A 26,384-nucleotide genomic window follows, 5' to 3' on the forward strand; every position below is an offset into this window, starting at 1 on the left:
TAATTGCTGTATTTTGTTAAAAAGAAGACGTTTTTATCTGTATCCTCTAGTATTATACTCTTAAGTTGGAATGTAGCTTTGACTTTATGATTGATATGAGATATAGACTTTGCAAATTGTAACTGAAGGAGTTGTATTAGATGTTTGTTTTCTGTTCTTTTATATATGACTGAAGGTTTATCTGTTTTATATTCAGATTATTGGGCAATTGGCTTTAAAATATATTTTAACTTGAGGTGGTTTCAGATTGAAATGCTAAAACGGGAAATGATTAGGGCTCACCTGAATTTGAGAATACTACAAAGGTTACAGGATTACACTCTACCACAAACCTCAAGTACTTTCTTCTCTTGATGTGTTTCTGCATGGGAGCATGAATTTTGCCTGCCAGATACACGTAACCTGTCTACAGATACATTGGAACGTAAGGCACAAAGCCATAAAGGTTAATTTGACCTTCAGATGCACCCAATGAATTCTGATCTAGGGCTACAAAACTTTGCTTAAGTTTTGACACCCAAGAACCAGACAAGCTACTACCTTCTGTATGCCCTGAAGTCTCAATTTGGTGGTTGGTGAATCGAGAAGCAATTCAGTTTAGCGTTGATAAGATACCATATGATGATTTTTTTTCTGTATTTGGGAAATGAATAGCAAATACGATTGTGTTTATGCTACTGCTTGACTCATCCTAGGCAATGGTTTTGCCTCCTATGGGTGTATGTCCATGTTAAATGTCTAGTAAGGACCACTAAAAGCTGTTAAATATGCATATTGTTTACACAATAGCACAAATATGTTCTCTGAGTATGTACACGAGAGAGCGGAGACAACTGGGATGATAAAGATGAACAGTGTGGGGGAACAGAGGATAGCTATAAAACACCTCAATCCACCTCCACTAAGCCCAAAAGATAGTTTTCCAGCCTTATCCTCTGTCCTTTTCTGATCTTCACAAAAACAGCACACCTGCATACCGGCCCAGAACCTTTTTCTATTCTGTGGTGTCAGCTAATTGAAAATGAGTTTTCAGGCGTGCTTCCCTGTTGTGGATGGATTTCCTGCCACTGCCACTTCACAGGGCTCAATCTTGAATCTAATATTCTTAGTCCAGCAACAATGTTCCATTCAAACTAGCCTGAGCAGAATCTAGCAGACTTTCCCTTTTAGGTGTCCAAAAGAGGAGTGCTCTAGTGATGGCATGGCTTGCAGAATAGATGCAATGAAAAAATAACTTCAGCTCAGATCAATACGCTTGGAATGAATGATCCAGTGCCCAAACTAATTCAAGTAAGAAGAAAAATGTGCAGCAAATAACAGTGAGCGCAAGCTGTAATGGTTAATCATGTCAAGCGTTACAGTTAATAACCGATATTGTGTCTGGTTCAGAATTTCTTGATTGAGCTGCAAAAGAAGACACTTGTGTTTAAAATGCATCAAACAAGGGCTTTCCTTGTTGGATGAAGCTTTGTGTAACGTAGTATAAAATCCACGGTAAATCAAAGGTAGATTCCCAGTCAACATGCAGAAAGCACAACTCACTGGATCTGATGGCCATAGTTACACCAGCTCATTTTAGTTGGCCAGTGGTGTAGTAATATTGTTCATATTCAAGAGATCGGTGCTCAGCAGATGAGGAGAAGCAGCCACACAAACACTCCCCAGGGTGGGATAAGAAGTCTCCAAACTACAACTTAGAATGCGAGCGCTCCAAAACACACCATGTCCCTCATTACGATGTCCGGCAGTACACTGTTTCGGTGACAGAACCGTAGGTTGGTGATTCCGTACACCAAATTAGGATGCAACCGCACATGGTGAGGTCGCAAACTTCCATTTTTTAATTGAAAAATTTACGTTTTTGCACATCCCTGCAGTGTGTCGGAGGCACCCCAAGGTGTCTGCCACACAGTGCAGGGATGTGAAAGGGGACGCAATAGGTGCCTCCACCCCCGGGCCACAACTGGGGGAAAGAGGGCCCTGCTAGGGACCCCCGAATGCACTTTCTGGGCAGCAGTTCCATGTTGGTAAGGCCGACATGGCATCGCTTTCGGAAACGGAAACGCCGAGGAATCTGGATGGCAGAAGCTATTTTCAATTTAGGTATTGTGGCTAGCGGAACATTTATCCCTTGAAGTCTTTTTGTGGATCTGTTTGTCACAGTGAGGCCTCATCAGGTCTGCAGATCCCTCAACAGCTCTCCCTATTCAAATCTTGTCTCGTATTAGGGGCTCTTGCCACACCCAGCTCCCCAGGATATACAGCAGGTCTCCTTTGAGCAAAGCATACCTCAGGTCCGTGGCTTGTTAGCTTTACTGGTTCTAGTCCTCTTCCCTCGCTACCGCCTTGTGGGTCTTCAGAAGAAAAACAAGCATTTGCAATGCAACAGGTCTCACATTTACGCAAGTTTGAGCTATTGACATTGCAAATAACAATGCTTTACATTTCTTTTCATTTTAAAAACATAAATAAACGGCATTGTCATTTACATTGCCAATAGCTAACTCGTGTAACTGCGAGACCTATTGCATTGCAAATGCTTGTGTTCAATGTTATTGTCACAATTTATTTTGTTGAATCTTCCATTGGTTGGTTGTCACTAATATATACGACAAAGACAAACATACAGGAAAATGTGATGCTGTGCTTCTTGCCTGAGCCTCCGGTAAAGAGGCATGCCATTGTGCCTTGCTGCAGGATCATTATGGAGCCCTAGGGCAATGACAACATGCATATATGAAAATATAAAAACAAGACAATACAGAAATGTATTAGTTCAGAATATTCTTAGTGACTTTTTTAAGGGATGTGTGGACTTAACCTGGTAGTGCATGCCATGTCATACATAATCATTGTGCGCTTCTAGATAGAACTATAGTGTATTTTTGTAGCTTGTTGCTTGGCCAAACAAAACTTATTCAGAAGCGTATGCATTCATGCATTGTACATGTTCCTTATTGTAGAAGGGAAAGGTTCACCTCCCTTTACAAACTTCCATTCATCCATTTTTCCCCAGTAGACAGCGTATACAAACATACAAATAAATAATGTGAAGTTATAAAGAGGTGTTCCCCAGTCATCCTGTCAATGTGGTCTGCACGCCGTGCGCGTGCCCATCTGCTGTCTGGGGGCCAGCTGATAGAGATGCCGTGGCAGGAAAGGCAGGCTGAGATTGAGCTCACAAAAGTGAAAGCATACAGTGGGAGCGCTCGAAAGTGAAGAGACGCCATGCGCGTGCCCATCTGCTGGCCGGGGGCAAGCTGATCGAGACGCTGTGGTAGAAAAGGCATGCTGAGATCAATCGCCTTAACCTCGTAGTGCATGCCATGTCATACATAATCTGTGTGCGCTTATTGATAGAACTATGGTGTATTTTTGTAGCTTGTTGCTTGGCCAAACAAAACTTATTCAGAAGCGTATGCATTCATGCATTGTGCAGGTTTCTTATTGCAGATGGAAAAGGATAACCTTCCTTTACAAACTTCCATTCATCCATTTTTCCCAGTGCACAGCATATAAAAACAAACAAATAAATAACGTGAAGTTATAAAGAGGTGTTCCCCAGTCATCCTGTCAATGTGGTCTGCGATGCAGTGCGCATGCCCATCTGCTGTCCGGGGGCAAACTGATAAAGACGCTGTGGCAGAAAAGGCAGACTGAGATCGAGGGCGCAAAAGTGAAAGTGCGCGGTGGGAGCACTCTAAAGTGAAGAGACTCCGTGCGCATGCCCACCTGCTGTCTGGGGGCAAGCTGATAGAGACGCAGTGAGCGTGCAAGCCCTACGCGGGCACAGGAGATGTGCACGTTTACGGAGTGCACATCTCCTGTCCCCCTTTGGCCAAGAAACCGACGGCAGTAGGTCTCACCAAGGCGGGCAGCGCATGCGCTGCATCGCTAGGCGAGTCCTAAAAATTACTCATCCAAGCTGCTCACCATTTACAAGGGGACAGTGACTATTCCTACATGTGTTTCCTGTGTAGACCTGGGCAGTGATTGGATATGTATATTTAGTCCAATGATTATAAAGTGAGACACAATATGCACTTGTTTAGTATCCACAAAATTGTAGATTTACAGGTCTCAAACATGTACGTAGTAATAAGTCCATAATATAAGCCATATTAATTTAAGCAAAAACATAATTTTGCCCGAACAATGGTGTTGGACCTCATATGTTCCCAGTAAGGTGTGCAGTTATGTTGCCCTGCTCTAAAGCCCTATCTGCAACCATCTATAATCAGTTTGTATTGTTTGGCCCTAAGCTCACGCTAATATAATTTGTGTTGAGGCCTACCCTGTCCCTGGCATGAGTGAGGTCCTAAAAATATCTTGTAACCTGGAGGTGTGCACCAAGCATTCCCTCATTTTGCTGACAGTGGCTTACCATCCATGTCATGGGTTTAAAAGGTACAGTGGTGGTAGCCTACCATGTTTTCTGTATCTGCAGTCGTGACCGATCTCTGTTGCTGGCCACGCTTGTGTAAAGTTCTGCTTCAATGTGTAACCCTGAACTTGTAAAACACACAATATGATGGACGGAATGTTGCACAATGGCAAAACATTCACCACCCCAAGTCACAGATCTGGGTTTAATCCATTGTTATTTTGCTCACCAAACCACTGCAGTTCGGTCTGGACTGTTCCCATGAAGCCACTGGAGTCAAGCTATCCTGGCTGATGAAGGCTGATAGCCAGAAACCGGTCCTAGGATGCTTGATTCCGGTCCAGGGAAGACATGGCTTGGCAGTTCGGGCTGCACTGTTCCCATGAGGCATAGGGTCAAGACTGATGCATAGACCTCAATTGTTGTGAGACTGTGTCAAGAAGAGTGAACTGTACTGAGCACAACTATAGTTGAACTGGGAACATGCACAAGAGCCTTGATTCATGCCGCACAAAACTAACATAACTGAGACCTGCCTAGACTAAAAAAGAGGAGGGACTAATGGGAAAGAAAGAAGGGAGGACAGTATCCTAAGATATAGTAGCCCAAATGACAGTATATATTGTTGTTCCTGCTGTGGTACACTATTTCCCTTTGAAGCCTGTAGCTGTTCAGCATCACTCAGCACCACCACAGCATCACTCAGCACCACCACTGCATCACTCAGCACCACCACTGCATCACTCAGCACCACCACTGCATCACTCAGCACCACCACTGCATCACTCAGCACCACCACTGCATCACTCAGCACCACCACTGCATCACTCAGCACCACCACTGCATCACTCAGCACCACCACTGCATCACTCAGCACCACCACTGCATCACTCAGCACCACCACTGCATCACTCAGCATCACCACTGCATCACTCAGCACCACCACTGCATCACTCGGCACAACCACAGCATCACTTAGTGCCACCACAGCATCAGTATGCCCTACCACAGCATCACTCTGCAGCGCGACAGCATCAATCAGCATCACCACAGCATCACTCGGGGTCACCAGAGCATCACTCGGGGTCACCAGAGCATCACTCGGGGTCACCAGAGCATCACTCGGGGTCACCAGAGCATCACTCGGGGTCACCAGAGCATCACTCGGGGTCACCAGAGCATCACTCGGGGTCACCAGAGCATCACTCGGGGTCACCAGAGCATCACTCTGGGTCACCAGAGCATCACTCGGGGTCACCAGAGCATCACCTCGGGGCCACCAGAGCATCACCTCGGGGCCACCAGAGCATCACCTCGGGGCCACCAGAGCATCACTCTGGGCCACCACAGCATCACTCTGGGCCACCACAGCATCACTCTGGGCCACCACAGCATCACTCTGGGCCACCACAGCATCACTCTGGGCCACCACAGCATCACTCTGGGCCACCACAGCATCACTCTGGGCCACCACAGCATCACTCTGGGCCACCACAGCATCACTCTGGGCCACCACAGCATCACTCTGGGCCACCACAGCATCACTCTGGGCCACCACAGCATCACTCTGGGCCACCACAGCATCACTCTGGGCCACCACAGCATCACTCTGGGCCACCACAGCATCACTCTGGGCCACCACAGCATCACTCTGGGCCACCACAGCATCACTCTGGGCCACCACAGCATCACTCAGCACCACCACAGCATCACTCAGCACCACCACAGCATCACTATGCCCTACCACAGCATCACTCTGCAGCGCGACAGCATCAATCGGGGTCACCAGAGCACCTCGGGGCCACCAGAGCATCACCTCGGGGCCACCAGAGCATCACCTCGGGGCCACCAGAGCATCACCTCGGGGCCACCAGAGCATCACCTCGGGGCCACCAGAGCATCACCTCGGGGCCACCAGAGCATCACCTCGGGGCCACCAGAGCATCACCTCGGGGCCACCAGAGCATCACCTCGGGGCCACCAGAGCATCACCTCGGGGCCACCAGAGCATCACTCGGCACCACCACAGCATCACTCAGCACCACCACAGCATCACTCAGCACCACCACAGCATCACTATGCCCTACCACAGCATCACTCTGCAGCGCGACAGCATCAATCGGGGTCACCAGAGCATCAATCGGGGTCACCAGAGCATCACTCTGGGTCACCGGAGCATCACTCTGGGTCACCGGAGCATCACTCGGGGTCACCGGAGCATCCCTCGGCGCCACCACAGCATCCCTCGGCGCCACCACAGCATCCCTCGGCGTCACCACAGCATCCCTCGGCGCCACCACAGCATCCCTCGGGGCCACCACAGCATCCCTCGGGGCCACCACAGCATCCCTCGGGGCCACCACAGCATCCCTCGGGGCCACCACAGCATCACTCGGGGCCACCACAGTTACTAAAGAACTGGAAAAGTTAGTTGAAACAGAAATAACAGAAAAAAATAGTCAGCAGAGTGAATTTCTCCATTGGTTGTGTCCAGTCACAGTAACGGAAAGATCCGTTTATGTGTGGATTTGCGTCATCTGAATGATAACATCGCAATCAACCGTTTTCTTCTTCCAAAGGTAATTAAATGGTTAGCTGCCTTAAAGGGGCTAAAGTCTTCTCCACAATTGACTTATCCGCTACATATCACCAAATTTCCTTGACCCTGGATTCTAAAAAGTTCACCGCATTCATTATTTTTTTGGGATGCGAGCAGTTCATAAGGATGACTTTCGGACTTGCAGCTGCAGTTTTCCAAAGGTTAATATTTAACCTATTACGAAAGGAAACGGGCATCAAGTTTTCCTGGATGATATTTTAATCTTTGGCGAGGATAAAGGAAGTCATGATTCCAGGTTACGGAAAGTACTAGAAATTTTCGCTAACAATGGTTTAACAGTGGAAATTTCAAAATGTAGAATTGTGGAGGAGATGGTAACATATTTGGGCATGAGATTGGAAGTGAGGGAATTGAGCCTAAGCATTCTCTCGTCAACGCTATGAGATGCTCCAGTACCCAACAACAAGGATGAAATCCGATCATTTGAGGGATTGGTAGAATATTGCTTAATATTCATTCTTAAGCTTGCTGAAATGTTTCCATTTACACCAACTCCTAAAAAACAAATCTATTTTTCACTGGTCTGTGGATTGCCAAAAGGAATTCGACCAAATCACTTTCAATATTGACAAGTTTCCAGCTTTAGATTGCTTTGACCCTAACTTGAAGTGCTGTATCACCACTGATGCCAGTGGCAAAGGGGTGGGGGCAGTATTGAGACAGAAAGACACGAATGGAAAGGAATGCATAATTAAATTTGCGTCAAGAGCCCCATCACCCATGGAAGAAAAGTATCCGATCATAGAAAGAGATGCCTTGACCTTTGTGTGGGCTTTGAACCATTCCAGGGCCTTTGTGTGGGGAAAACCTGCTACTAGCTGGTGCAACAGTAATCCCCTTGTGAAGGTAATTACAACTGAGGGAACAGTTAATGCCTCAGCAAGAGTGGCCTGGTTATCAATGAGAATGCAAGATTACATCCATAAAATAGTGTTTTTGCCTGGGAAAGACAATGTGGTGGCTGATTCTCTGTCTAGATTGCCCGCCAAGTTAGAAGAGTGAGAAGACAAACTAGTTTGAGTGTGGTGGCACACACGTAGCATGAGTGTTATGTAGATTACAAAAGGTGGCATTTTACAAAAGAGGCCGCAAAAATGTCACTAGTGCCTTGGGTGATACCAAAGTGCCCCTGGGGTACAAAATGTGGATCTACACGTCCCTTGGAACCCTCGGGCACTTTACATAATTAGGCCCCAGTTACAAACCTTTATTTAAGGTTTCAGATAAATCAAACACAGTGGAAACACAATTGAAGGAGAGAAGAAAGGTATGACTGGATCCCCACTTTTGTCGGTTTTGCCCAGTAAGAGTTATGTAAGAACTCCCTCCTTTCTAGTCAGTCTTCGAGGAGGTATAGTCTGCCTTGGTGGCACTGTCCTACCGGGCTGGGGAGAGAACTCCTATGATGAAGCAGGACGCTAAACAAGTATATGAGGTTTCCCCTTCCTCTGAGGATGACATTTGACAGACAGTAATCTAATGTTGAAGCTCTTTTGTGTCTTTATATGTGTAATAGGCAAAAATCTTGGAGTGTTGAATACACTGCTTATTCTTAGATAAGTGCCACTGTACTAAAGTTTTGTGATATGGATAAATCAAACACCACCATATCATACAGATGTTGCTAGTCAGCTGTAACAAGAATGTCCTCCCTGAAATACAAATGGGTAGTTTATATCTGATACACTGGTATAAAACTGGTGGATAATGTTGACAGATATTGTACTTTTTCCAACTCTTCTTTGATCTATGTCATCGTTGTTTTCGAGTCCTTGTGCCAGTATAGGGACAATGGTATTACTGTAAAAACACTAATGCCAGTATGTTCTTGCAATTGTGCTAGTAATAGCCTGACCATCCTTCCTGTAACTGATTTCTGCAATGCTTTCCAATGACCGTGTAACAGTGTCTCATGGGAGGGCAGTCAAGTAGCTAGAAATCACCTTAAAGAACTAGTGAAGAATTGGTCACACTGTTTTTGTGTGGTTTGATGTTTTTATCTCATTAAATGAGTGCTTTTGATCAATGTCTTAAAATAGGTAGTGGGTTGGTATGCAGTGAAAGTCTTGGGCAAAGTCCTGAATGGTTGCTGCATTTAGGAGAACAACATGATACCAGCCTTTTCACCAAGGTTAGTGTGAAGGTAATTAGATGAAAAGTGCAAGATTGATGGGAGAGCGGAACAAAGTGTGCACTGGCTGAACGCGAGTAAGTGTTGTCAGGGTATGTTCTCAGTATGGATGCCTGACTGATTTGTCTCAGTGCCTACATCTTTCCTGGAGTCTGTGTGAATGCTCTGTGTAAATTCATGCATTGAATGTTCCAAGTACAACCATATAAATCATTGTTGCAATGCCATCCTTAGAATGGAGTTGCAAAACTTTGACCGAAAGCCGGTTTGAGGAAAGAGCTGCTTTTCTTTTTTTCTTAAAGTTTTTCTGGGAGTAATCCCAGGGCATAGTTTCATATTTATAAACCTATCGGAGACCTTTCTGATGTTAAATCATGGGAAATGACCCAGGCAAATGGATTTCGGACCCAAATTCAGATTACTAACCATTACAACAATGTGTTGCTGTGTGGGGTGGACCTGTTTTACTGTATGAACCTTAAACCATCAGGATCTTCAAATTAAGCATCATTGCTGGTTGGTATACTTAACCTCTCCCACTTCAGATAGACTGACATGCCTGAATGAATAAATGGATAGATTGAAGGTTGTCGACTGTAGGGAAGTGACCATGGACAATGAACTTGTAATCTATAATACTCAGTAATAGATGCAGCTAAGGAAGAGTCCTACAGAGAACTTAAGAACAGAGGCGCTAGTAACAGTCAGGGGTCTCTGCAGAGTGTTGGGTATTCTTTTCTCAGGACTCTCGTTATACAGGTAGGTTATGCAAGGTAACTCGCTGCCTAGAACGGAGCAGGTAATTTATGAATGGAGCATTTTTATGGAAAGATAAGGGTCCTAAAGAATTGAAAAGGGAGAAATTTGCCCCGACTGAGTTTAAGAATTGGTGATTAAGTTGGATGTGTAGGAGTCTAGAAAAGACTTACATGGAAGGCAATGTATGTTTGACAGTGATATCTTAGCTTAAGCATATTATATACAATTTTCACATAGTTTATCACATAAATCATAAGGTTTAGCAGATGGAACGATTTCCTATCTATTCAGATTATTTACACAGGAGTCGTGTTTTAATTTAAATTTCGTTATTGCCTTGGGACTGTCTCTTTGCACTGTTTGAAAAAATTCTAATATGTTTAATATGTGTACCCCCAATAACGATAGAATGCTAAAAAACAAAAGTGTGAATTTGTTTGTACTGTAAATATGTTTATGGTTGGATTGTCATGAACTCATGTTGTGCTCATCGTTTCAGTTCTCTTATAAAGTGTTACTTCTTGTTATAAATATGGGTCTTTAGTTGGCAGAGGTAGGTACCTTTGTCCAAATAGGGACCCTTCTTCCTAGTCAGGAAAAGGGAGTTACACTCCTAAAATAACCCCTGCTCACCCCCTTGGTAGCTTGGCACGAGCAGTCAGGCTTATCTTAGAGGCAGTGTGTTAAGCATTTGCACATAACCAACAGTAATACAGTGTAAGCACTACAAAAGGAAACCACAACAGTTTAGAAAAATATCCAATATTTTTAAATACCCACGACCTCACCAAAAACAATAAAAAACCACAATACAGTACTTAGAAATCTTCAGTTATCAAAATAACCCTGAAAAACAGTTACTTGAAGTCGATAGCTCCCTCTGGGGCTATTGCGTTGTCGTGAACAAACAAATCCAAACAGTTCTGGCTGACCGCGGCGTTGCAGGCCAGCTACGGCGTTGACAAGACCCGCAAAACAGTACCTTTTAGGAATGCAGGGTGTCAGCGACCTCTTGTTCAGCTTCCGAAAGCACTGCGTCATCAGGTGTCGGTTCCGGAGTTCGGTGCAGGAGTCGTCAGGCCCTCGAAGTTGCATGCATTGCAGATCGAACTCCTCGCAGTTGAAGTCAGGAGGGCTGGCGTCGGTAGGCGTTGGGTGCTGCGGAGCTACATGCAGCGGTGCGGCGTGCGATGCCCCCAGGTCGCGGTGCGAGCAGTGGCTCGGCGTCATCAGATGGCGTTGTAGGAGAGTAGGGTCTGCTTTCCTATGGTCACCCCATTTTTTTGCTTTTTGCCTCACTGGTTTTCGACTTAATGTGGCTGTGGGCCTGCTAATCAGACCCACAACCCTGCTGTTCTCTCTCTAAATTCACAGCATGTACTTTAGGTACATCACCAATTGGGATTTGGGTCACTCTTATGAGTCCCTGTACAATGTACTATAGGTACCCGGGGCATAGGTGCACCCAAGGCCTACGAGGGGCTGCAGCATATCTTTTGCCACCCCTGGCTGGCCATCCAGACTGACACAACTGGCTGATCACTCAGCTGGGGCAAGGTCGTGTAATCACCCCTTGCTTAGATATAGTATTCCTATGTCTAATCTTACATCTGGACACATATACACCTATAAGTCACTCCTATGGCAGGCCTTAACAATCCTGAAGGCAGAGTGCTTGGTTTTATGTGAGATGGGGCTCTAGCATGAGCTGAGCCTGTCTGCAGCTTTCGGAACCATGTCCTTATAGCTGTTCTAGGATAATGCCATACCGTATACTCTTAAGTGCATTATGAACTTCGCGGTTAAATGCTATCTTTGGTTTGGCTTTATCAAAACATGCCGTGTAAGGTGTCATTCGCTTTGGAATACTACCCCCTCGCCAGTCCTGCCGACGGGGGTAGCATTCCACCCTTCTAGAGGGAGAAGACATGTTACTTCCATTAATCCCGGTTAAAGTTAACCAGAGCCTCAGCATTACAAAATTGATGCTGCTGCCACAGACACAAGTCTGACCTCCTGCTGCTGGGAATCCTTCCAGCGAAGGAGGCTTGGACAATAGGTTTCCTGTCACAGGAAGGTGCTAGCACCACCCCAGACAGGCTATAGTGTATTGGGGCAGGGAGGGCTGAATGAAATGAGACACTGCCTGGGGCACACAAGGTGTCCCATGCATAGTCCAGTTCAAACCAGTGCTGGGGCACTCCAGCCCCAGCTCTGGCGCGAAACTGGACAAAGGGAAAGGGGTGTAACCACCCCCTTCCTGGGTCCCACCCATAGGAGGGACCTAGCAGGTAAGCCAGCCCCTAGATTTGGTATATAGGTAGGAGCTGTGTCCTTACCTTAGACTTTAGATATATCCTGACTGAAACTCTGATACGAAACTCCGGACCTTCAACATCCTAATCGACGTAGAAGACTGAAGAATCTCCCTTGTGGTCAAGGAGTGACCACCCTGTGCAAGCAGGCACCATCAAGCGCTCAACGGTTTGCTTTGACTTTGCTCCCGCCAGGGCTTGAACACAGAGCCTGACAAGACCCGGACTTCCAGACATCCAACAGCCCGATCCACAGCCACAGCAAAGCTGAGACCCGTGGAGGCGACGAGAGACGAGGGACCGGACATCTTGGAAAGCCAGCGAATTGCTTTCCGTGCAACTTCTGAGGCACCCTCGAAGTTGTGCATTGGGGATTGAGAAGCCCCAGCCCCGAGCACCAACTGCACCGAAGATCACCTCTCCACACTCACCGAATGCTGCGTGGGGCCCTTTTCATTTTCCTGCTCAACTCATCTGTCCGGTCGCTTGCCCGTTGGCTAGTGGACTCTATGACGACGAAACCTGAAATCTACATCGCTAGTCTGGTTGCTCCAGACTGGCCCTTGCTTCCCTGTGAAGGAGAAGCCCCTCAGTCCTTGCTGGCCTGAGTAAGAAGCCATCTTCGGGTCCTGCGCGGGTTGCAATTGCCAAGGCCTGTTGACTCCGAATCGAGCACCGACACCGCCGACAGCGAGAGCCTTCGTGTGACAGTCCGTATCCAGCTCCTGGTCATCGTCGACACCTCCTGGTCCACGTGGCTGCAGAGACAAGCTTCACAACATCACCTGATTGCTTCCCGACAATGCCTGGTTCCTTCCTGGTCACTGGCTAGTGACCCAGACTCTGTGCCCTCTGCTTTCAGGTACTCTTCATCCTCGATCCACCCTTCGATCCAACCGGACTCTTCTCTCCTGGTCGCCTGCAGCATCTTTTCTCCAAGGCTCCAAAGAACTCCACGACAAAACCCGACACACTTTGACACCTATGCACCCGCTTCCTGTGGGTGAGGTAACGCGAGTACTGCGATGCTCCTGTAAAGAGTAACTCTCCTAGAGTCCTAGTTTCAAGTGGTTAGCTTCTAGTCCAGTCGGAAGACTCCTAAACCTTTAACTTTCTAACTTTTATGCACCCATTGACTCCTATGTGTGCACGCGTGTGCATTTAGACACTGCACCCGCATCCCGTGGGCCTCCTGCTCCCTAACTACTGTTAGTCCAGTGTAGCCCCAGCGATTCCCAAGGCCCTAGGCCTTACCATTGTTCGTGACGTGGTTCTTATACCACTATTTTAGTATATGGTTTAGCGGGCCACCAGGGCCTATCCATATTTGTGCAACTTTTGTATCTTATATTAAGTAACTTGTTATGCGCTTGTGCTTCTGTTCTCATAAAGAGTACAGAGGGTTGTTTTAGAAATTAATACATATATATTTTGAATGTATAACCTGTGTGGTGTCCTTTCATTTTGTAGTAAAGGGATTGCATATGGTAAAACAGCTGACTTCACATGCCCTCTTGAGTTAAGCCTAAGACTGCTTTTGTCCATGCTACCACTAGGATAGCTGGTCTATAAGGTTGACTTTACAACCATCACCATAAGGGTTGTTTGGACTGGTGCAAGGTGCTCACTAGAATAGTGAACATCATATACCAGGCCAACTTCTCACAGGCGTCATCTGTGAGACCAGGGTTACGGTGCAAAGTGATGCGGTGCTTGTTGCGGTGCTTGTTGCGGTGCTTGTTGCGGTGCTGGCAGTTCACGGTGCAGGCAGCGGCGGTGTCGTTAGTGAAGCACTGTCGTCGGCTGATGAACTGGAGTCGATGGCACCGGCATCAGTAAAGCCAAGGCTGCGGTGCAGAATGAGGCCGGTGCGTTGTGTAGCTTTACAAGCGGTGCCTTCGAACCACGGTGCAAGCCGCGGTGTCGATTTCAGAGTGGAGCAACGTCGTCCGGGATACCAAGGCGGTGGCGTGAAACGATGCGGAGTGCGGTGCCCACAGGTCGCAGTGCGAGCAGCGGCTCGGTGGCAGTGTCAGCAGGCATTGTTGGTGAGGCCAGGGTCGCGTTGCAGCGATAATTTCAGGACATGGAGTTGGCAGCAGTGTCGTGGCCAGCGTCTGGTTCCTAGTGCTGAGGGCAGAAGAACTTGAAGTCTTTGCTGTTCCTGAGCATTCTTGAAAAGGGGGCAAGCTGTACCTTAAGCCCTTGGAGAAACTCACATATGTAGATTGGAGAAAGTTCAGTCCAGTCCTCTCACTGCCCAAGACAAAAGCAGCCACTGCAGGCCAACACAGCAAAGCACTCAGCAAAGTGGTAGTTCCTCCTTACAGATTTTCCAGCTCTTCCTCTTGGCAGTCTTCTTGATCCAAAAGAGTTCTAAAGTTCAGGGGTTTGGGCCCTGCTTTTTATAGCCCAAAATCCTTTGTCCTCTGAGACAGAGAGTGTCTGTGCCCAGCCAAAACCATTTCTGTCCTCTCTGGTGTGACCTCCTGGCAGGAGGTGGAGACAGCATTGCCAGAGGCAGACCTGGACCATTCAGGTGAAAGGAAATCACCCCCTACTCTAAATGCAGCTCAGGTCTATTCAGCCCTTTCTTGACCCACCTAGACTATCTGGAGCCACAGCTCCTCTCCAGCCCCTGTCATCCAAAACCCAGACAGTCATTCCACAACCCCAGCAGATGCCTACTGGATGGCTGAGCAAGAAAATACCTACTTTCTAAAAGTGGTATTTTCGAACACAGAATGTAAAAATCACCTTCACTGAAAGATGCATTTTTAGATTTTGAGTTCAGGCGTACTAAACTTTATTTTTCTACCCAGTTCCCAGGGCCAGTTATGTTTATAAGATGTTATAAACAAACTCCCCATTCTGTCCTATGGGAACAGGTAGCTTTGCAATAGTGAAAAACGAAATTGGAAGTAATTCACTATCAGGACATGCCACACACATCAGGGCATGTCCTACCTTTCCCATACACTGCACCCTGCCCACAGGGGTGCCTTGGGCCTACCTTATGGGTGATTAACACGCGGTAAAGGGAAGGTTTAGGCCTAGCAAGTTGGTTCACTTGCCAGGTCAACATGGCAGTTACAAACTGCGCACAGACTGCGGCGGCAGGTATGTGTTTACTTTTTTTCCTGCTACTTCTGTGGTGGCACAACAAGTGCTGCGGGCACAACCAGTGCTTCGAGCCCACCAGTAGCATTGGATCTACAGGCCCTGACACACCCATTGCACTTTACTAGGGACTTAGCAGTAAATCCAATGTGCCAATCATGGAAACACCAATCCATAACATAATTTTACAAGAGGAGCACTTGCACTTTAACACTGAACGGCAGTGAGAAAGTGCGCAGAGACACTATACCAGCAAAAATAGAGTTAAAACCAGGAGGTCAGAAAGCAAAAAGACAGGGTAAACACGCCAAAAGATGTCAAGTCTAACACTCCTGAATATATTTTACTTCAAGTCTGCTATTTGTTCTTTATTTTCATGTGAATCTGTGCTGTAACTGTCTATTGCTACAAGCTAAACCAAAGAAGACTTTAACATGTTTGATGGAATGTTCCAGTTGTGAATATGATATATCTGATAGACTGCTGGCACTGTGTATGAAAATGAGATGTGCTGGGTATCCAGGTTTTATACAGTGTTAATCAAAGTATGTATACGTGTAGACAGTGGCTTAGGTCAACTTCTGCTCGAAGAGCTAAGAGTGAGAGCCCCCTTCCTGAGTGGTCTAAAGCACCATAGCAGTTTGGAAACTGTAGCCGGGGTGGAGGAGAATGCTTCCTTAAGACCTTCACTGTTGCAGGGGATTGACTACTTCCATATGATGTAAAGGAACCTCCCACAGCATGGTAGTAATTTGCTGTTGTAAGAATCCATCTCATTTTCTGCAATGGTTGAGATAGAAAATGTAGTAACAACAATTGCCCGTTCTCATGCAATTGCCCGTTCTCATGCTAACCCACGTTTACCGAAAAGGATTTAAGATATCCAGTATCTGAATGAAAATTCAAACCTTTCCCCTCATTCCACAGAGGCAGGAGAAGCTTCACGTGAGGTGTGCTTCTCAATGGAAGGGATGAATTTGTGGCAAGTGAAAGGCACTGGTGTTTGAAGGGTAATTTTAATTTCCTGCCTAGTGGTACGCTGCCTGCACCCTCGGCCTGTTAAGAAAATAACTGCCAATACACACACACAAGTTGATTTGAAATTCAGAGTCTAGTAGTGATAAAAGGTGAAAAAATATAGGTATTATTAATGTTGAGTTTATAATGATGCAGAGTCTGCCTTGCAAAAGGAGTGTGAGCATAGTGGATGCAGATGGAGTGGATGCGGCCTTGCCTATGGACACACATTTAACTTGTAAGGGATTGACTCTACGCCTTGTAAAACTGTGGACTATAGATGATCAAACCGTGTTGGGGAGGCCACCATGCAGACTGGGGCTGTTGGGCCCTAACTGTGGTGGTGAAGGTAATTTCCTGCAGATGGCCTAGGGTTCATCCTATTATGACTCTGCAAACTGGGATAATTACACCCCTATTGTACTGGACTGTCGAGCTAGTGAGGGCGTGCAGTAAAAGGCCATTAATTGAGGTGGTGTGATGTGGGGGGTAAGAGCTCCAAACTCAGCAGTCAACCAGGAGACAGAATAATACAAGTCCAGCGCTTATCTCTTAGGTAAAATCAGGTCCTTTCATTTTCAACAAAATGAAATAGTATATATTCCAAAGGTGGTTTTAGTTGTAGAGTTGCAATATTTTTAGGCTTTCAAGGGGAATGTTGGTGCCCTCTTCCTCTGTTCCTGGGAAGTTCCCCAGAAAAATATAGGAATAAACATGTTAGTCACAGCTCCATATCTCTAGCAATTGCCCCAAGGGTTAGCTCATTGACTAGTTAAATAGTCTCTAGAACCAACAAGTTAATTCTAGCAAAAGTCAACATTGTCCCAGCCAAGATTCCCTTTGGCATTATAGGCACAGTCTTGCAGTTCGAGAGGGCATAGCTCAGTCGCACACATCAGTGCAGTCGGCAACCTTGCACCCTTTGGTCTCAGTACTGGATTATCACTCCTCTTGAGACCACTTAAATTGAACAGCACATTTAGCTAGCTCATGAGATGTCACAGCATCTCGGCCAGTTGCAGGCAAATGTTGGCTAATCCCGCAGCTCCCAACAGGTGTGTACGCTTGCTGGCAGTGGCAGCTCCATCTCTTGGCCCTTGTGGCAATCGGTGAGAATGCCTGGCAACATTATGATGATCTGCCAAACAACTGCCTGCATTGATCATGACAGGCACTGCAGCAGAAGTATGCAGAACTGTCACATCCTACCAGTACTTGTTTCGCACTTGTATCTTCCACTCGCCAGAAGCACGCTGGGCTTCTCCTCCTTGACGGCCAGTTGCATACTTCAGGTGATGTCCCCTCAACTCTAGGAGTTTTGCGACATACAGATACTAGCCCTGGATACACACAACCGTCCTTTGAAGACTTGGCAGGGTGCTTTCTTATTTAGTAAATACGAATCGGGAGCTGGAACAAAGTGAGGTGGTGTCGTTCCTACTTTCATACACAATTACCATACACAGCATGTGGATCAGAGGTCTACAGTCTCAGAACCGGTCTGGGTTTGTTCTTTTTTTAAATGTTATTAGGTCACTGGCTGCTCCTCAGACACTGACTTTGTACAAGTTGATGTCTCTCACACTAGAGAGCAATGATAATGGCTTCACGCAGGAGTATCCAAAACCAACTGGTTGTCATCAACATTTCTGAATCAGTAATTACAGGCTGACAAAAAGGCATCCCTGCCTAGAACATTCCTCACCTTGAGTTACAAAAACTGCAGTGCTGTCTCTCTCCTCTTGTGTGTACTGAATAGCAGTGTTTGTGAAAAACGAATCCGCAGCCCTTTGCTAATAAAGTCAATATTGGATTTCTAAAGGCAGCCCTCTCTCTGTCCTCCATTATTTGCTATCCGAACTTCCACCATCCAGTCACAAGTATCCCAGATATATACTTCCACCTTCTGGGGAAGCTACTTCTATTTTCAATCCGGCTAAACCAGGAGCCATTCAAAATGCATCGCACTGATTGTAGTGATGTGACTCTCTCAACATATAGTCCTAGTACTATACATATATTGTACACTCACTGCACACACATACACACTTGACTTGGAATCCCAAGTTCATGGGGTTCTCATAATAGCATAACTTTCCATTCAGTTTTCCGCAGTGTCTGCTGACACAGTGAAACAAGCATTTACAATGCAATAGGTCTCGCATTATTAAAGTTTGAGCTATTGGCATTGTAAATGACAATGCCTTTTATTCATTTGTTTTTAAAACTTGCAATCGGTGCATCAACACGCACTTTGAAGGTATAGTCCTTGCTTACGATGGAGCAAGGCTGGCAGTAAAAGAGACTGCCAGATTTGCTTCTCATAAGCATGGACTATAAGTAACAAGCATTGCTAAAGCAATGCTTTAGATCGAGACCTAAAAAAAATGTGTTCCAGGCCCTTCTCAGAAGGCCACTGCAGCTTGCACCACCTATTGTCCTTGCCCGCGCTACTATTGACAGTACCTACACAAAACAACTACTATTTATCACACGCATACAAGTGTGACAACCAAAATTATTCCAGGCTCCCAAACATTTAAGAAAGTCTTAGGTGGCATGTAGGAGTCATTTTAAATGTATATTGAATAATCAACTATTGTACAAATCTCTAAATTAGACAAACAGCGCGACCAGGTGGAAGATTATTGTAGTGCCCGTGTTGACAATTAAGGGCATTGCTGAACATTGGAAACCACCTGCGCAAATTAAGCACAGGACCGACTCAAACCGGATTTTTAGAGAGTTGCCTGACAATGGGCAGAGCCATTCACCCCTGCCTCCACAATTCCCATGGCTTTTCTGCCACATGATTTGGGATGAGGGGAGGAAGAGGATAGGATAGTGGCAATAAAGGGCGGACGAGGTGATAGGGATATTTAGAGACAGGTATGTTAGGAGTTCAGGCATCTTACCGACTCCATAATCACGTGGGCAGACAGGGACAGGTCATAATTTTAATGTACTTGTATATGATGGAGTCCGTTTTTTTGTGCTAATAAAGGTTTGTGGTATGGCAAGAGATATCTATAGGCAGACACAAAAGCAATCTAAGAGGCGCTGGGACGAGGGATGGAGCGAGCTAAAACAGGCCTGCACTAATAAAGATTCAAAGCGGTTTTGGGCTTTAGTTAAAAGGAACAGAAGTGAGGAAGCAGCCCAACCACAAAACCACGTGTCTCAGGATGGATGGAATGATTTTTTCCGACCTCAATATGCCAGAAACCCGAGATATGCAGCCATATCTCTCCCTGAAACTGTCTTTTATAAAGCTCAAATATTTACTGAAAAGGAGGTAAACCTGGCACTCGACTGCGTGTCATGCGGAAAATCACCAGGCATGGATGGCATCCCAGCAGATGTCTTTTTATCTGATCGGCCATCATGGTGCACATATTTCAATTGGTTGGCCAATGCAATAGCCATGGGTGGAGAAGTCCCGCCTTCGTGGAAAGGGGCTGAAATTATCCCTATATATAAAAAGGGGGATAAAACATTGGCAAAAAATTATAGACCCATTAGTTTAATTGACACCGCACAGAAAATAATGGGTCGAATGGTCCAGAACAAGTTACAGCAGTGGATCGAAGACCAAAATATATTGTCGCCATTTCAAGCAGGCTTTCGCCCTTTGACTAGCAGTGTTGACCAAGTTTTTTATTTTTTAGCCATTTACTGGAGAAATGTTACACTCCGAAATAGCAGATGTATGCAGTCTTTGTGGACCTAAAAGCCGCATTTGATCTGGTCCCGAGAGAAAAACTGTGGGAAACGCTGGCCAATGTGGGAATTAGCGGAGAGCTCCTTACTCTACTGGTCCGCCTCCACGAAAATAATTTTGCAAAAATAAGGTGGGGCAAACAGGGGGAAGTGACGGCCAGTTTTCCAGTTGAACGGGGGGTGAGGCAAGGTTGCGTCCTGGCCCCAACGCTCTTTTCAATTTATATAAACGGAATTGTGGAATTCTTAAATAAATCTCCAACTGACGCCCCATTGGTAGCAGGTGTACACGTCCCCGTACTAATGTTCGCGGACGATACGCTTTTGCTATCACGTACGCCCAGTGGTTTGCAGAAAGCGGTTGACGCTTTTGGGGACTTTTGTGACAGCCGTGGTCTGGAATTAAACACTAGTAAAACTAAATTCATGTGTCTAAGTTCCCAATCGGCTTTCAAGGGGGTAATAAAATATAAGGGCGAACCACTGGAAAGGGTAGATGCCTTTACTTACCTAGGCATTATTCTCCAACATGATATGAAATGGAAATCACACACTGACATGGCAATATTAAAATTTAATCAGCTAGCAGGTGCGGTCTCAATCAAACATAACACATCATTGACAAGACCCATTAACTGTGCGCTCGAAATTTATAGCATGAAGGTACTGAGTGCATGCTTATATGGGTCTGAGCTATGGGGATTTTCGAACCTAGGTAACCTGGGGCGGGCGGAAAACAGATTTATGCGAGGGCTTGTTGGGGTCCCACAGAGCACCCCCACAATCCCACTAAAGATGGAATTAGGCAGGAGAAACATTGAAGATATTGCTCGCCTACGTCCTTTGTTGTATTGGAGGCGCCTAATGGTAACCCCAGAGTTAAGCCACTATGCATCAGCTTTTCATGATGTGAATTTTGACCGATTTCACTGCATTATTTGGCTAAAAGAGCTCCGGGGCACACTAGGGAAACTGGGCCTAGACCACTTGTGGGGTAATATGGATGTTGCCTTATTTCCAACTAAAAAGCAACTGAAGGACATTTATTGGGATTCGGTTTATGCCACAATGTACCGAAAAGGCCTGCAATCCACCCTGTCATCTTGCTTTATGGATTCTAAACAACTTCCATCATATGAAAAATATTGGGATTTAATCGAACGCCCCTTTGACAGGAAATTATATTTTCAATTTCGTGTGGGAACACTCCCAGTGAATGCTTTTAGACAAAACTGGTCTCCATCGCAGGATGCTTACTGCGATCATTGCAAAAATCAAATAGAAGACATTGCACATTTGTTTTTTGTCTGCCCCTTATATGTTACCCCCCGGCGAAAATGGTTAAAACCAATTTGTAAAAATATGGGCACTCGCTGTTCCTCGCAAGCCCTTAGAATCTTAACATCTGATTCTTCTACATTACTGGTAATAGGCGTAGCAAAATTTTTGGCCTGGGCGTGGGTAATAAGATTACGTGCTGTTAAAGCCTTATAGCTAATATGTATTAATAACTGCCTCCTTTAATGACGTATGTTTTTAAAATCTTTTTCTGAATGACCTTTTAATGTATTATTTTAGATCTTATCAGCATTCGACTTTACTTGTTTAATATGTTTTTAATTGACTGTTTTTTATGCTTAGTATTTATTGTACTATGGTTAGGAAGTATGCTTTTATGACTAAAAGTCGAATAAAGCTTGGAAATGGAAATGGAAATGGTATGGTGTTTTATTGCACGAGATCTACTCTACACTCGAATAGTTTGGCCTGATTGTCACTTCTATTCCAGCCCCAGCTTTCAGAGGCAATCTTTTATCAGAAACGCGAAAGCTTCTGAGGTTTTTCAGAGGCAATGGCGTGACACTGACAATATGGCACCTATAACCCTAGCATTTAATAGGATTCTTTTTTATGCAGATTTATGTAGCGCGAACTCGATCCAAAGGTATTGGAGTGCTTTACATGAGCACCGGTTACGTTACTCAAGGACACATTCAGGCAGGATGTGGCGTAAAGGTCAGAGCTACCGACGTTGGATCTGGGAAACCGGGTTCAGTCTTGGTCCAACATCCTGAGATTCTAGGCAAATCACAATCACCCGTGCCTACCAAAAATGAATATGCTCATGTAAGGCGCTCCAATACCTTCGGGTCGAGTTACCGCTATATATAACAGCATTTGTGATCCACCCCTAGCCGTAGGCACTAGTCCATAGCCCTTCAAATGGCAAAGGTGGACGACCGACCCCGTACCAGCGTTTCAGCTGACTTAACGTGTGTAATTGGCCTTCACACTCCCCAACGTAGTTTTAGGTGCTGACACGTGACTGACTTGTCCCAACCGGTCCAGAATTTAGTCAGGGGTAGGAGAAGAGATAATCTTAAGAGCTGGTACCATCTGCTTTTGTGCGGCTGCGCCGGCTGTCTAAACTCCTCCCCCGGCTGCTGCTGTGGGGTTACTGCCGGTCACGGCTCAGCGTGCCAGCCTTCCAGAGAATCACTCAAACTGTCAATCGGCTGCTAAACACTGCACGGACGTGAGCACAAACCACAAAACACTAATGTAGAAACGTGCACTCGTACAGCTTGCAAACAATGTGCAAATGTGTACCGCCATAATATGTAAACCAAAATGTGCACTGATACAACTGTATGCAAACGTACGACACCATAAAGCGCAAAGAAGCAAGCCAGAAAAATGCAGATATATATTGCAAATAAACACAATCATAACATCTGCTCCAACAATGTTTACTATTTGGAATTGGGGGAGCAGGTTCGAGTCTCCACATTCTGTGATTCTGAGAAAATCTATTAATCTCCACGAGCAAACAAATAAAACAGTGTGTCCGTCTGTAATGCAACTGGTGCTCATGTAAAGCGCTCCAATACCTTCTGGTCGAGTTAGCGCTATATAAAACTGCATAATAAATACATAAATAAAGTGTTCTGGAAGATCCTTGACATATAGTAACCAATAGCTGCCATGCTTTCTGGTCGTGTTACCTGTGTTTATGGGATGCGCAGGCAAGACTTTATAAAACCAGCAGGATCTGCGAAACTGTTACATAGTACTCTTTCTGACTCATCGAAAACCTAGCATCACAGTGTTTTTCCGCAGTCTCTTAGAGCATTGGCCAGGAATCGCGTGGGGATTTGGCTGCCTGTGGCGGCTGGAACAGGGCTGACTCTTCAATTGATGGCACAGGCGCCAAAGGTAAGAGGGAGAATTCTCTGTAGCAGGACTTGAGAGAGACGCCTGGCCATCGCAACATCGGGTTAGACATCCGCTGTCTGCATTTTGAATGAGTCTTTTTACTCTTTACTATATAAAACATTATTTTTTTGATCAGTTTATAGTGGAGAAGAGGATGTGGAATAAAGGCGAGAACTGCCGACTCTGGAACTGGGGAACCAAGTTCGAGTCGCGGTGTCTGCCTCCAATATCTTCGGGTCGAGCTCGCAAGACTGCAAAATAAACAAGTATGAGTTAGCGCAAATGAGATGTGTCACGCAACAGTTCTGTGACGCGATCTGTAGCCGGGGAGCCACCCGGTCTGTGCGTTCATCATGTAAGCTTCACCTCCTGCTCCCTGCCCTGCTTCTCTCGATCTACGAGACTCGTGGACGCTCTACCCTCCGCCCTCGAGTCCTGCCCTCTGTGAGGTAGCTCCACGGCTCTCCTTTCTACTCCTCGACGCTGGTGTGCAGTGTAGTGCGGTGCTGCGGTGAGTACCACTCTCACCTGCTCGGCACCCAACAGGGCTCTGTGATGGAGCCTTCTTGGTCCCTTGTGATTGAACCCCATCGATTTCACTTTGTTGTTTTTAATAATATTGCGCACGCTGCTGTTAAAGCACACTTTGAAGACTTTTATTTCTTGCATGCCTTTAATAATGAACACTTTGCGCGCTCAGGCGTCTGAAAAAATTTGTGGCGGAGTGGGAAGGGAATGTGAAACTAACTGCAGGAGGTTTGCAAGGGAGACAGGAGATGGGTACAGCGAGCGCGTGTTCAAGCACGCGACCTGATCCGATTCCAGCATGCTGCGCATGCCCATCTCCTGGGAAACAGAGCCAGTGACTATAGGTCTCGCAGGCAAGACAGCGCTTTCGCGCTATAATCGCCAGGTGCGAGACCTAAAAAGGTCTGGTCATATTTAAGATTCACGTGGCTTGGTGCACTGCTGCTGTGATTCGCCCTATCCATGAGCAGCATTCCAATATTTGCTTTGAGGGCATGTTTGATGCGCCCTCCAGTTTATGGAACAGGTCAAAGCATTGCCAGGGACGCCTAGGACTCTTCATATAAGCTATATTAGTGTTATGATAGGTCCAAACAAAAGGTCAGGTTTCTCATGCAGGCTGGCACTCTGGCAGGTATACATGCCCATTCACTATGCATGGTGCATTTCTGTCTCTTAGAGGGGATTGGAAGTAGTATACTCTAGAATGCAGGTGTTTGACAAGGTGCGTTGCATTGCTGTGGGAAGGTGATTGGTATTCTGATTCTGTAACAATAAGTTAATGTAACTTCCAGGTCTGGATTGAACTGGTTTCTTAAACCTATTAACAGAACAAGGTTTTACTCTTTTTTTTTTTTTTTCTTTCGCTTTCCCCTTACGTAAACATATTCTCTTCTTTGATACTTACTCTTTTATGTGTACCCTGTTTAAATCCTCTACAGCCTCTTAGGCTTTTATTCCCTTCCTCTGTCCTTAGTCTGGTTTCTTCCGGCCTTCCTCGCAATCAGTTTTTTTTGGTCCTGTTTTTTTGTTTGTGTCCTGTCCCTGTGGTATTTCCTCAATATTTCCATTTGTGTTCGTTAAACGTATCATCTTTTTTTCATGCTCGCATTCCCTTTCACACCAAACTGCCATCTCCTGCTTCAAACTCAACTACCTTGTTTGCTTTTTTTTCCCCTTTTTGAAATAGTTTTATGTTTCCGACTAGGTGAAAATATGAATGAGTATTTGTATGTGTGGTGAAGTAGCAATTTGCTATCCGGAAATCGCTGGAGCTCTGAACTACAGCTAGATCCCACAGTATGAACAGTGGTTTACAGCTGCGCAGGTCATCTGCAAGTTTGGTGTGTTTGGGAGTAATGCTCCTTGAAGAGATGGGGGGGGGGTCAGTTTCTTCCTGGGATCAAAAAGGCACAGAGGGCTTCTGGGTTCAAGTGCATCCTGTTCCACATAATGGGTGAAACAGTAAGCTGTTCTTGAGTCTACCAGCCTTGAAGTTTCAGCCACTGTCCAATCTATTCACAAACCACTGAGTTACTGATTGGCAACTGTATACTCGTGGGTTTGTCGAGTGATCTGATGTGGACTTCATCTATTCAACAATATCTGAAGGATTCACAATGGGATCTAGGTTTATGTACTTTCCAGATGAATGGTTTATATGTATTCTAGATTTCATCCCTTCTTTACAAGTAGTAATTCTGCACGGACTGCTCTGTTGATTTTCAACACCCTAGACATTCAGCTCCCCACTAAATTAGCACCGGGGCTTACTCATCAATGCATCCCAATCCTAACCACTGTTTATCTGATACACCTCTGGGCTCAGCATACCGCTGTCAAATTAACTTTGTACTCGTTTGGAAGAACCCTTCCTATTGCAACTCTGGGTCCTCACACAACTATGCCACTTCACTTAAGGCCAACATTGCAGCACGCTTTGCTGTTCCTGGACTCAGAACACACTGCCTCACTGCAACTCATTCCGGACCTGCAGTTCCATACTATTTTAAGACGACAGGGACCATCTCACCGTTCACCCATTGCACACCAGTCCAGACAGGCAGAACGCCCACTTATCCAGTTTTAGAACCCTGCCACAGATCTACTTATTCTTGTCTCTGCATCCTGACTGATTGCATGTCTCGGTCTTTCAGGTGGACGATGACTCTGATGATGATAACAAGGAGAAAAGGACTCTCTTGGAACAGAAAGGCTCCGGCGATAAAAAAGGCACCCCAAATCCTGACGATGATCTTTTCTTCCAAAAGGTATGTGTTATAATGGGGATGGTAGCTTATGGTAAACTGAAACTGACCGAGCTGAAGAGCAAAACATTTTCTCTTTATCATGAACATGCTTGCATTAATGCTTAGCCCGAGGGAGGTTGGGCCTTTTTACATGTCCGATCTCTACTTAATGTGGCCCAAAAATGTCTCCACTTGTTATTGGTAAGCTTGTTCTGCTAATCGTTGCTAGACATAATAGCTTGCGGTTCATTCCAGTAAAAAGTGGCTAGATTTATTTGGTTTGACCATTTAAATGGAAAATATTATATTTGACCAGAATAAGCCT

General features: G+C 45.6%; 1 protein-coding gene across 2 annotated transcripts in view; it reads left to right on the top strand.

Annotated features, from left to right (window-relative positions):
- STX4 (syntaxin 4) overlaps window positions 1-26,384 on the top strand; it is a 340,354-nt gene that overhangs the window by 64,569 nt on the left and 249,401 nt on the right. For both annotated transcript variants that reach the window (XR_013598605.1, XM_078652481.1), the window contains exon 2: window positions 25,967-26,080. Coding sequence is in view for 1 of the 2 variants with exons in the window: in XM_078652481.1 (XP_078508607.1) it covers window positions 25,967-26,080 (114 nt within the window). In the remaining variant the exon portion in view is untranslated. The remainder of the gene's footprint in view (window positions 1-25,966; window positions 26,081-26,384) is intronic.

This window comes from Lissotriton helveticus, chromosome 7 (genome assembly GCF_964261635.1).
Source record: "Lissotriton helveticus chromosome 7, aLisHel1.1, whole genome shotgun sequence".
NCBI lineage: Eukaryota > Metazoa > Chordata > Amphibia > Caudata > Salamandridae > Lissotriton > Lissotriton helveticus.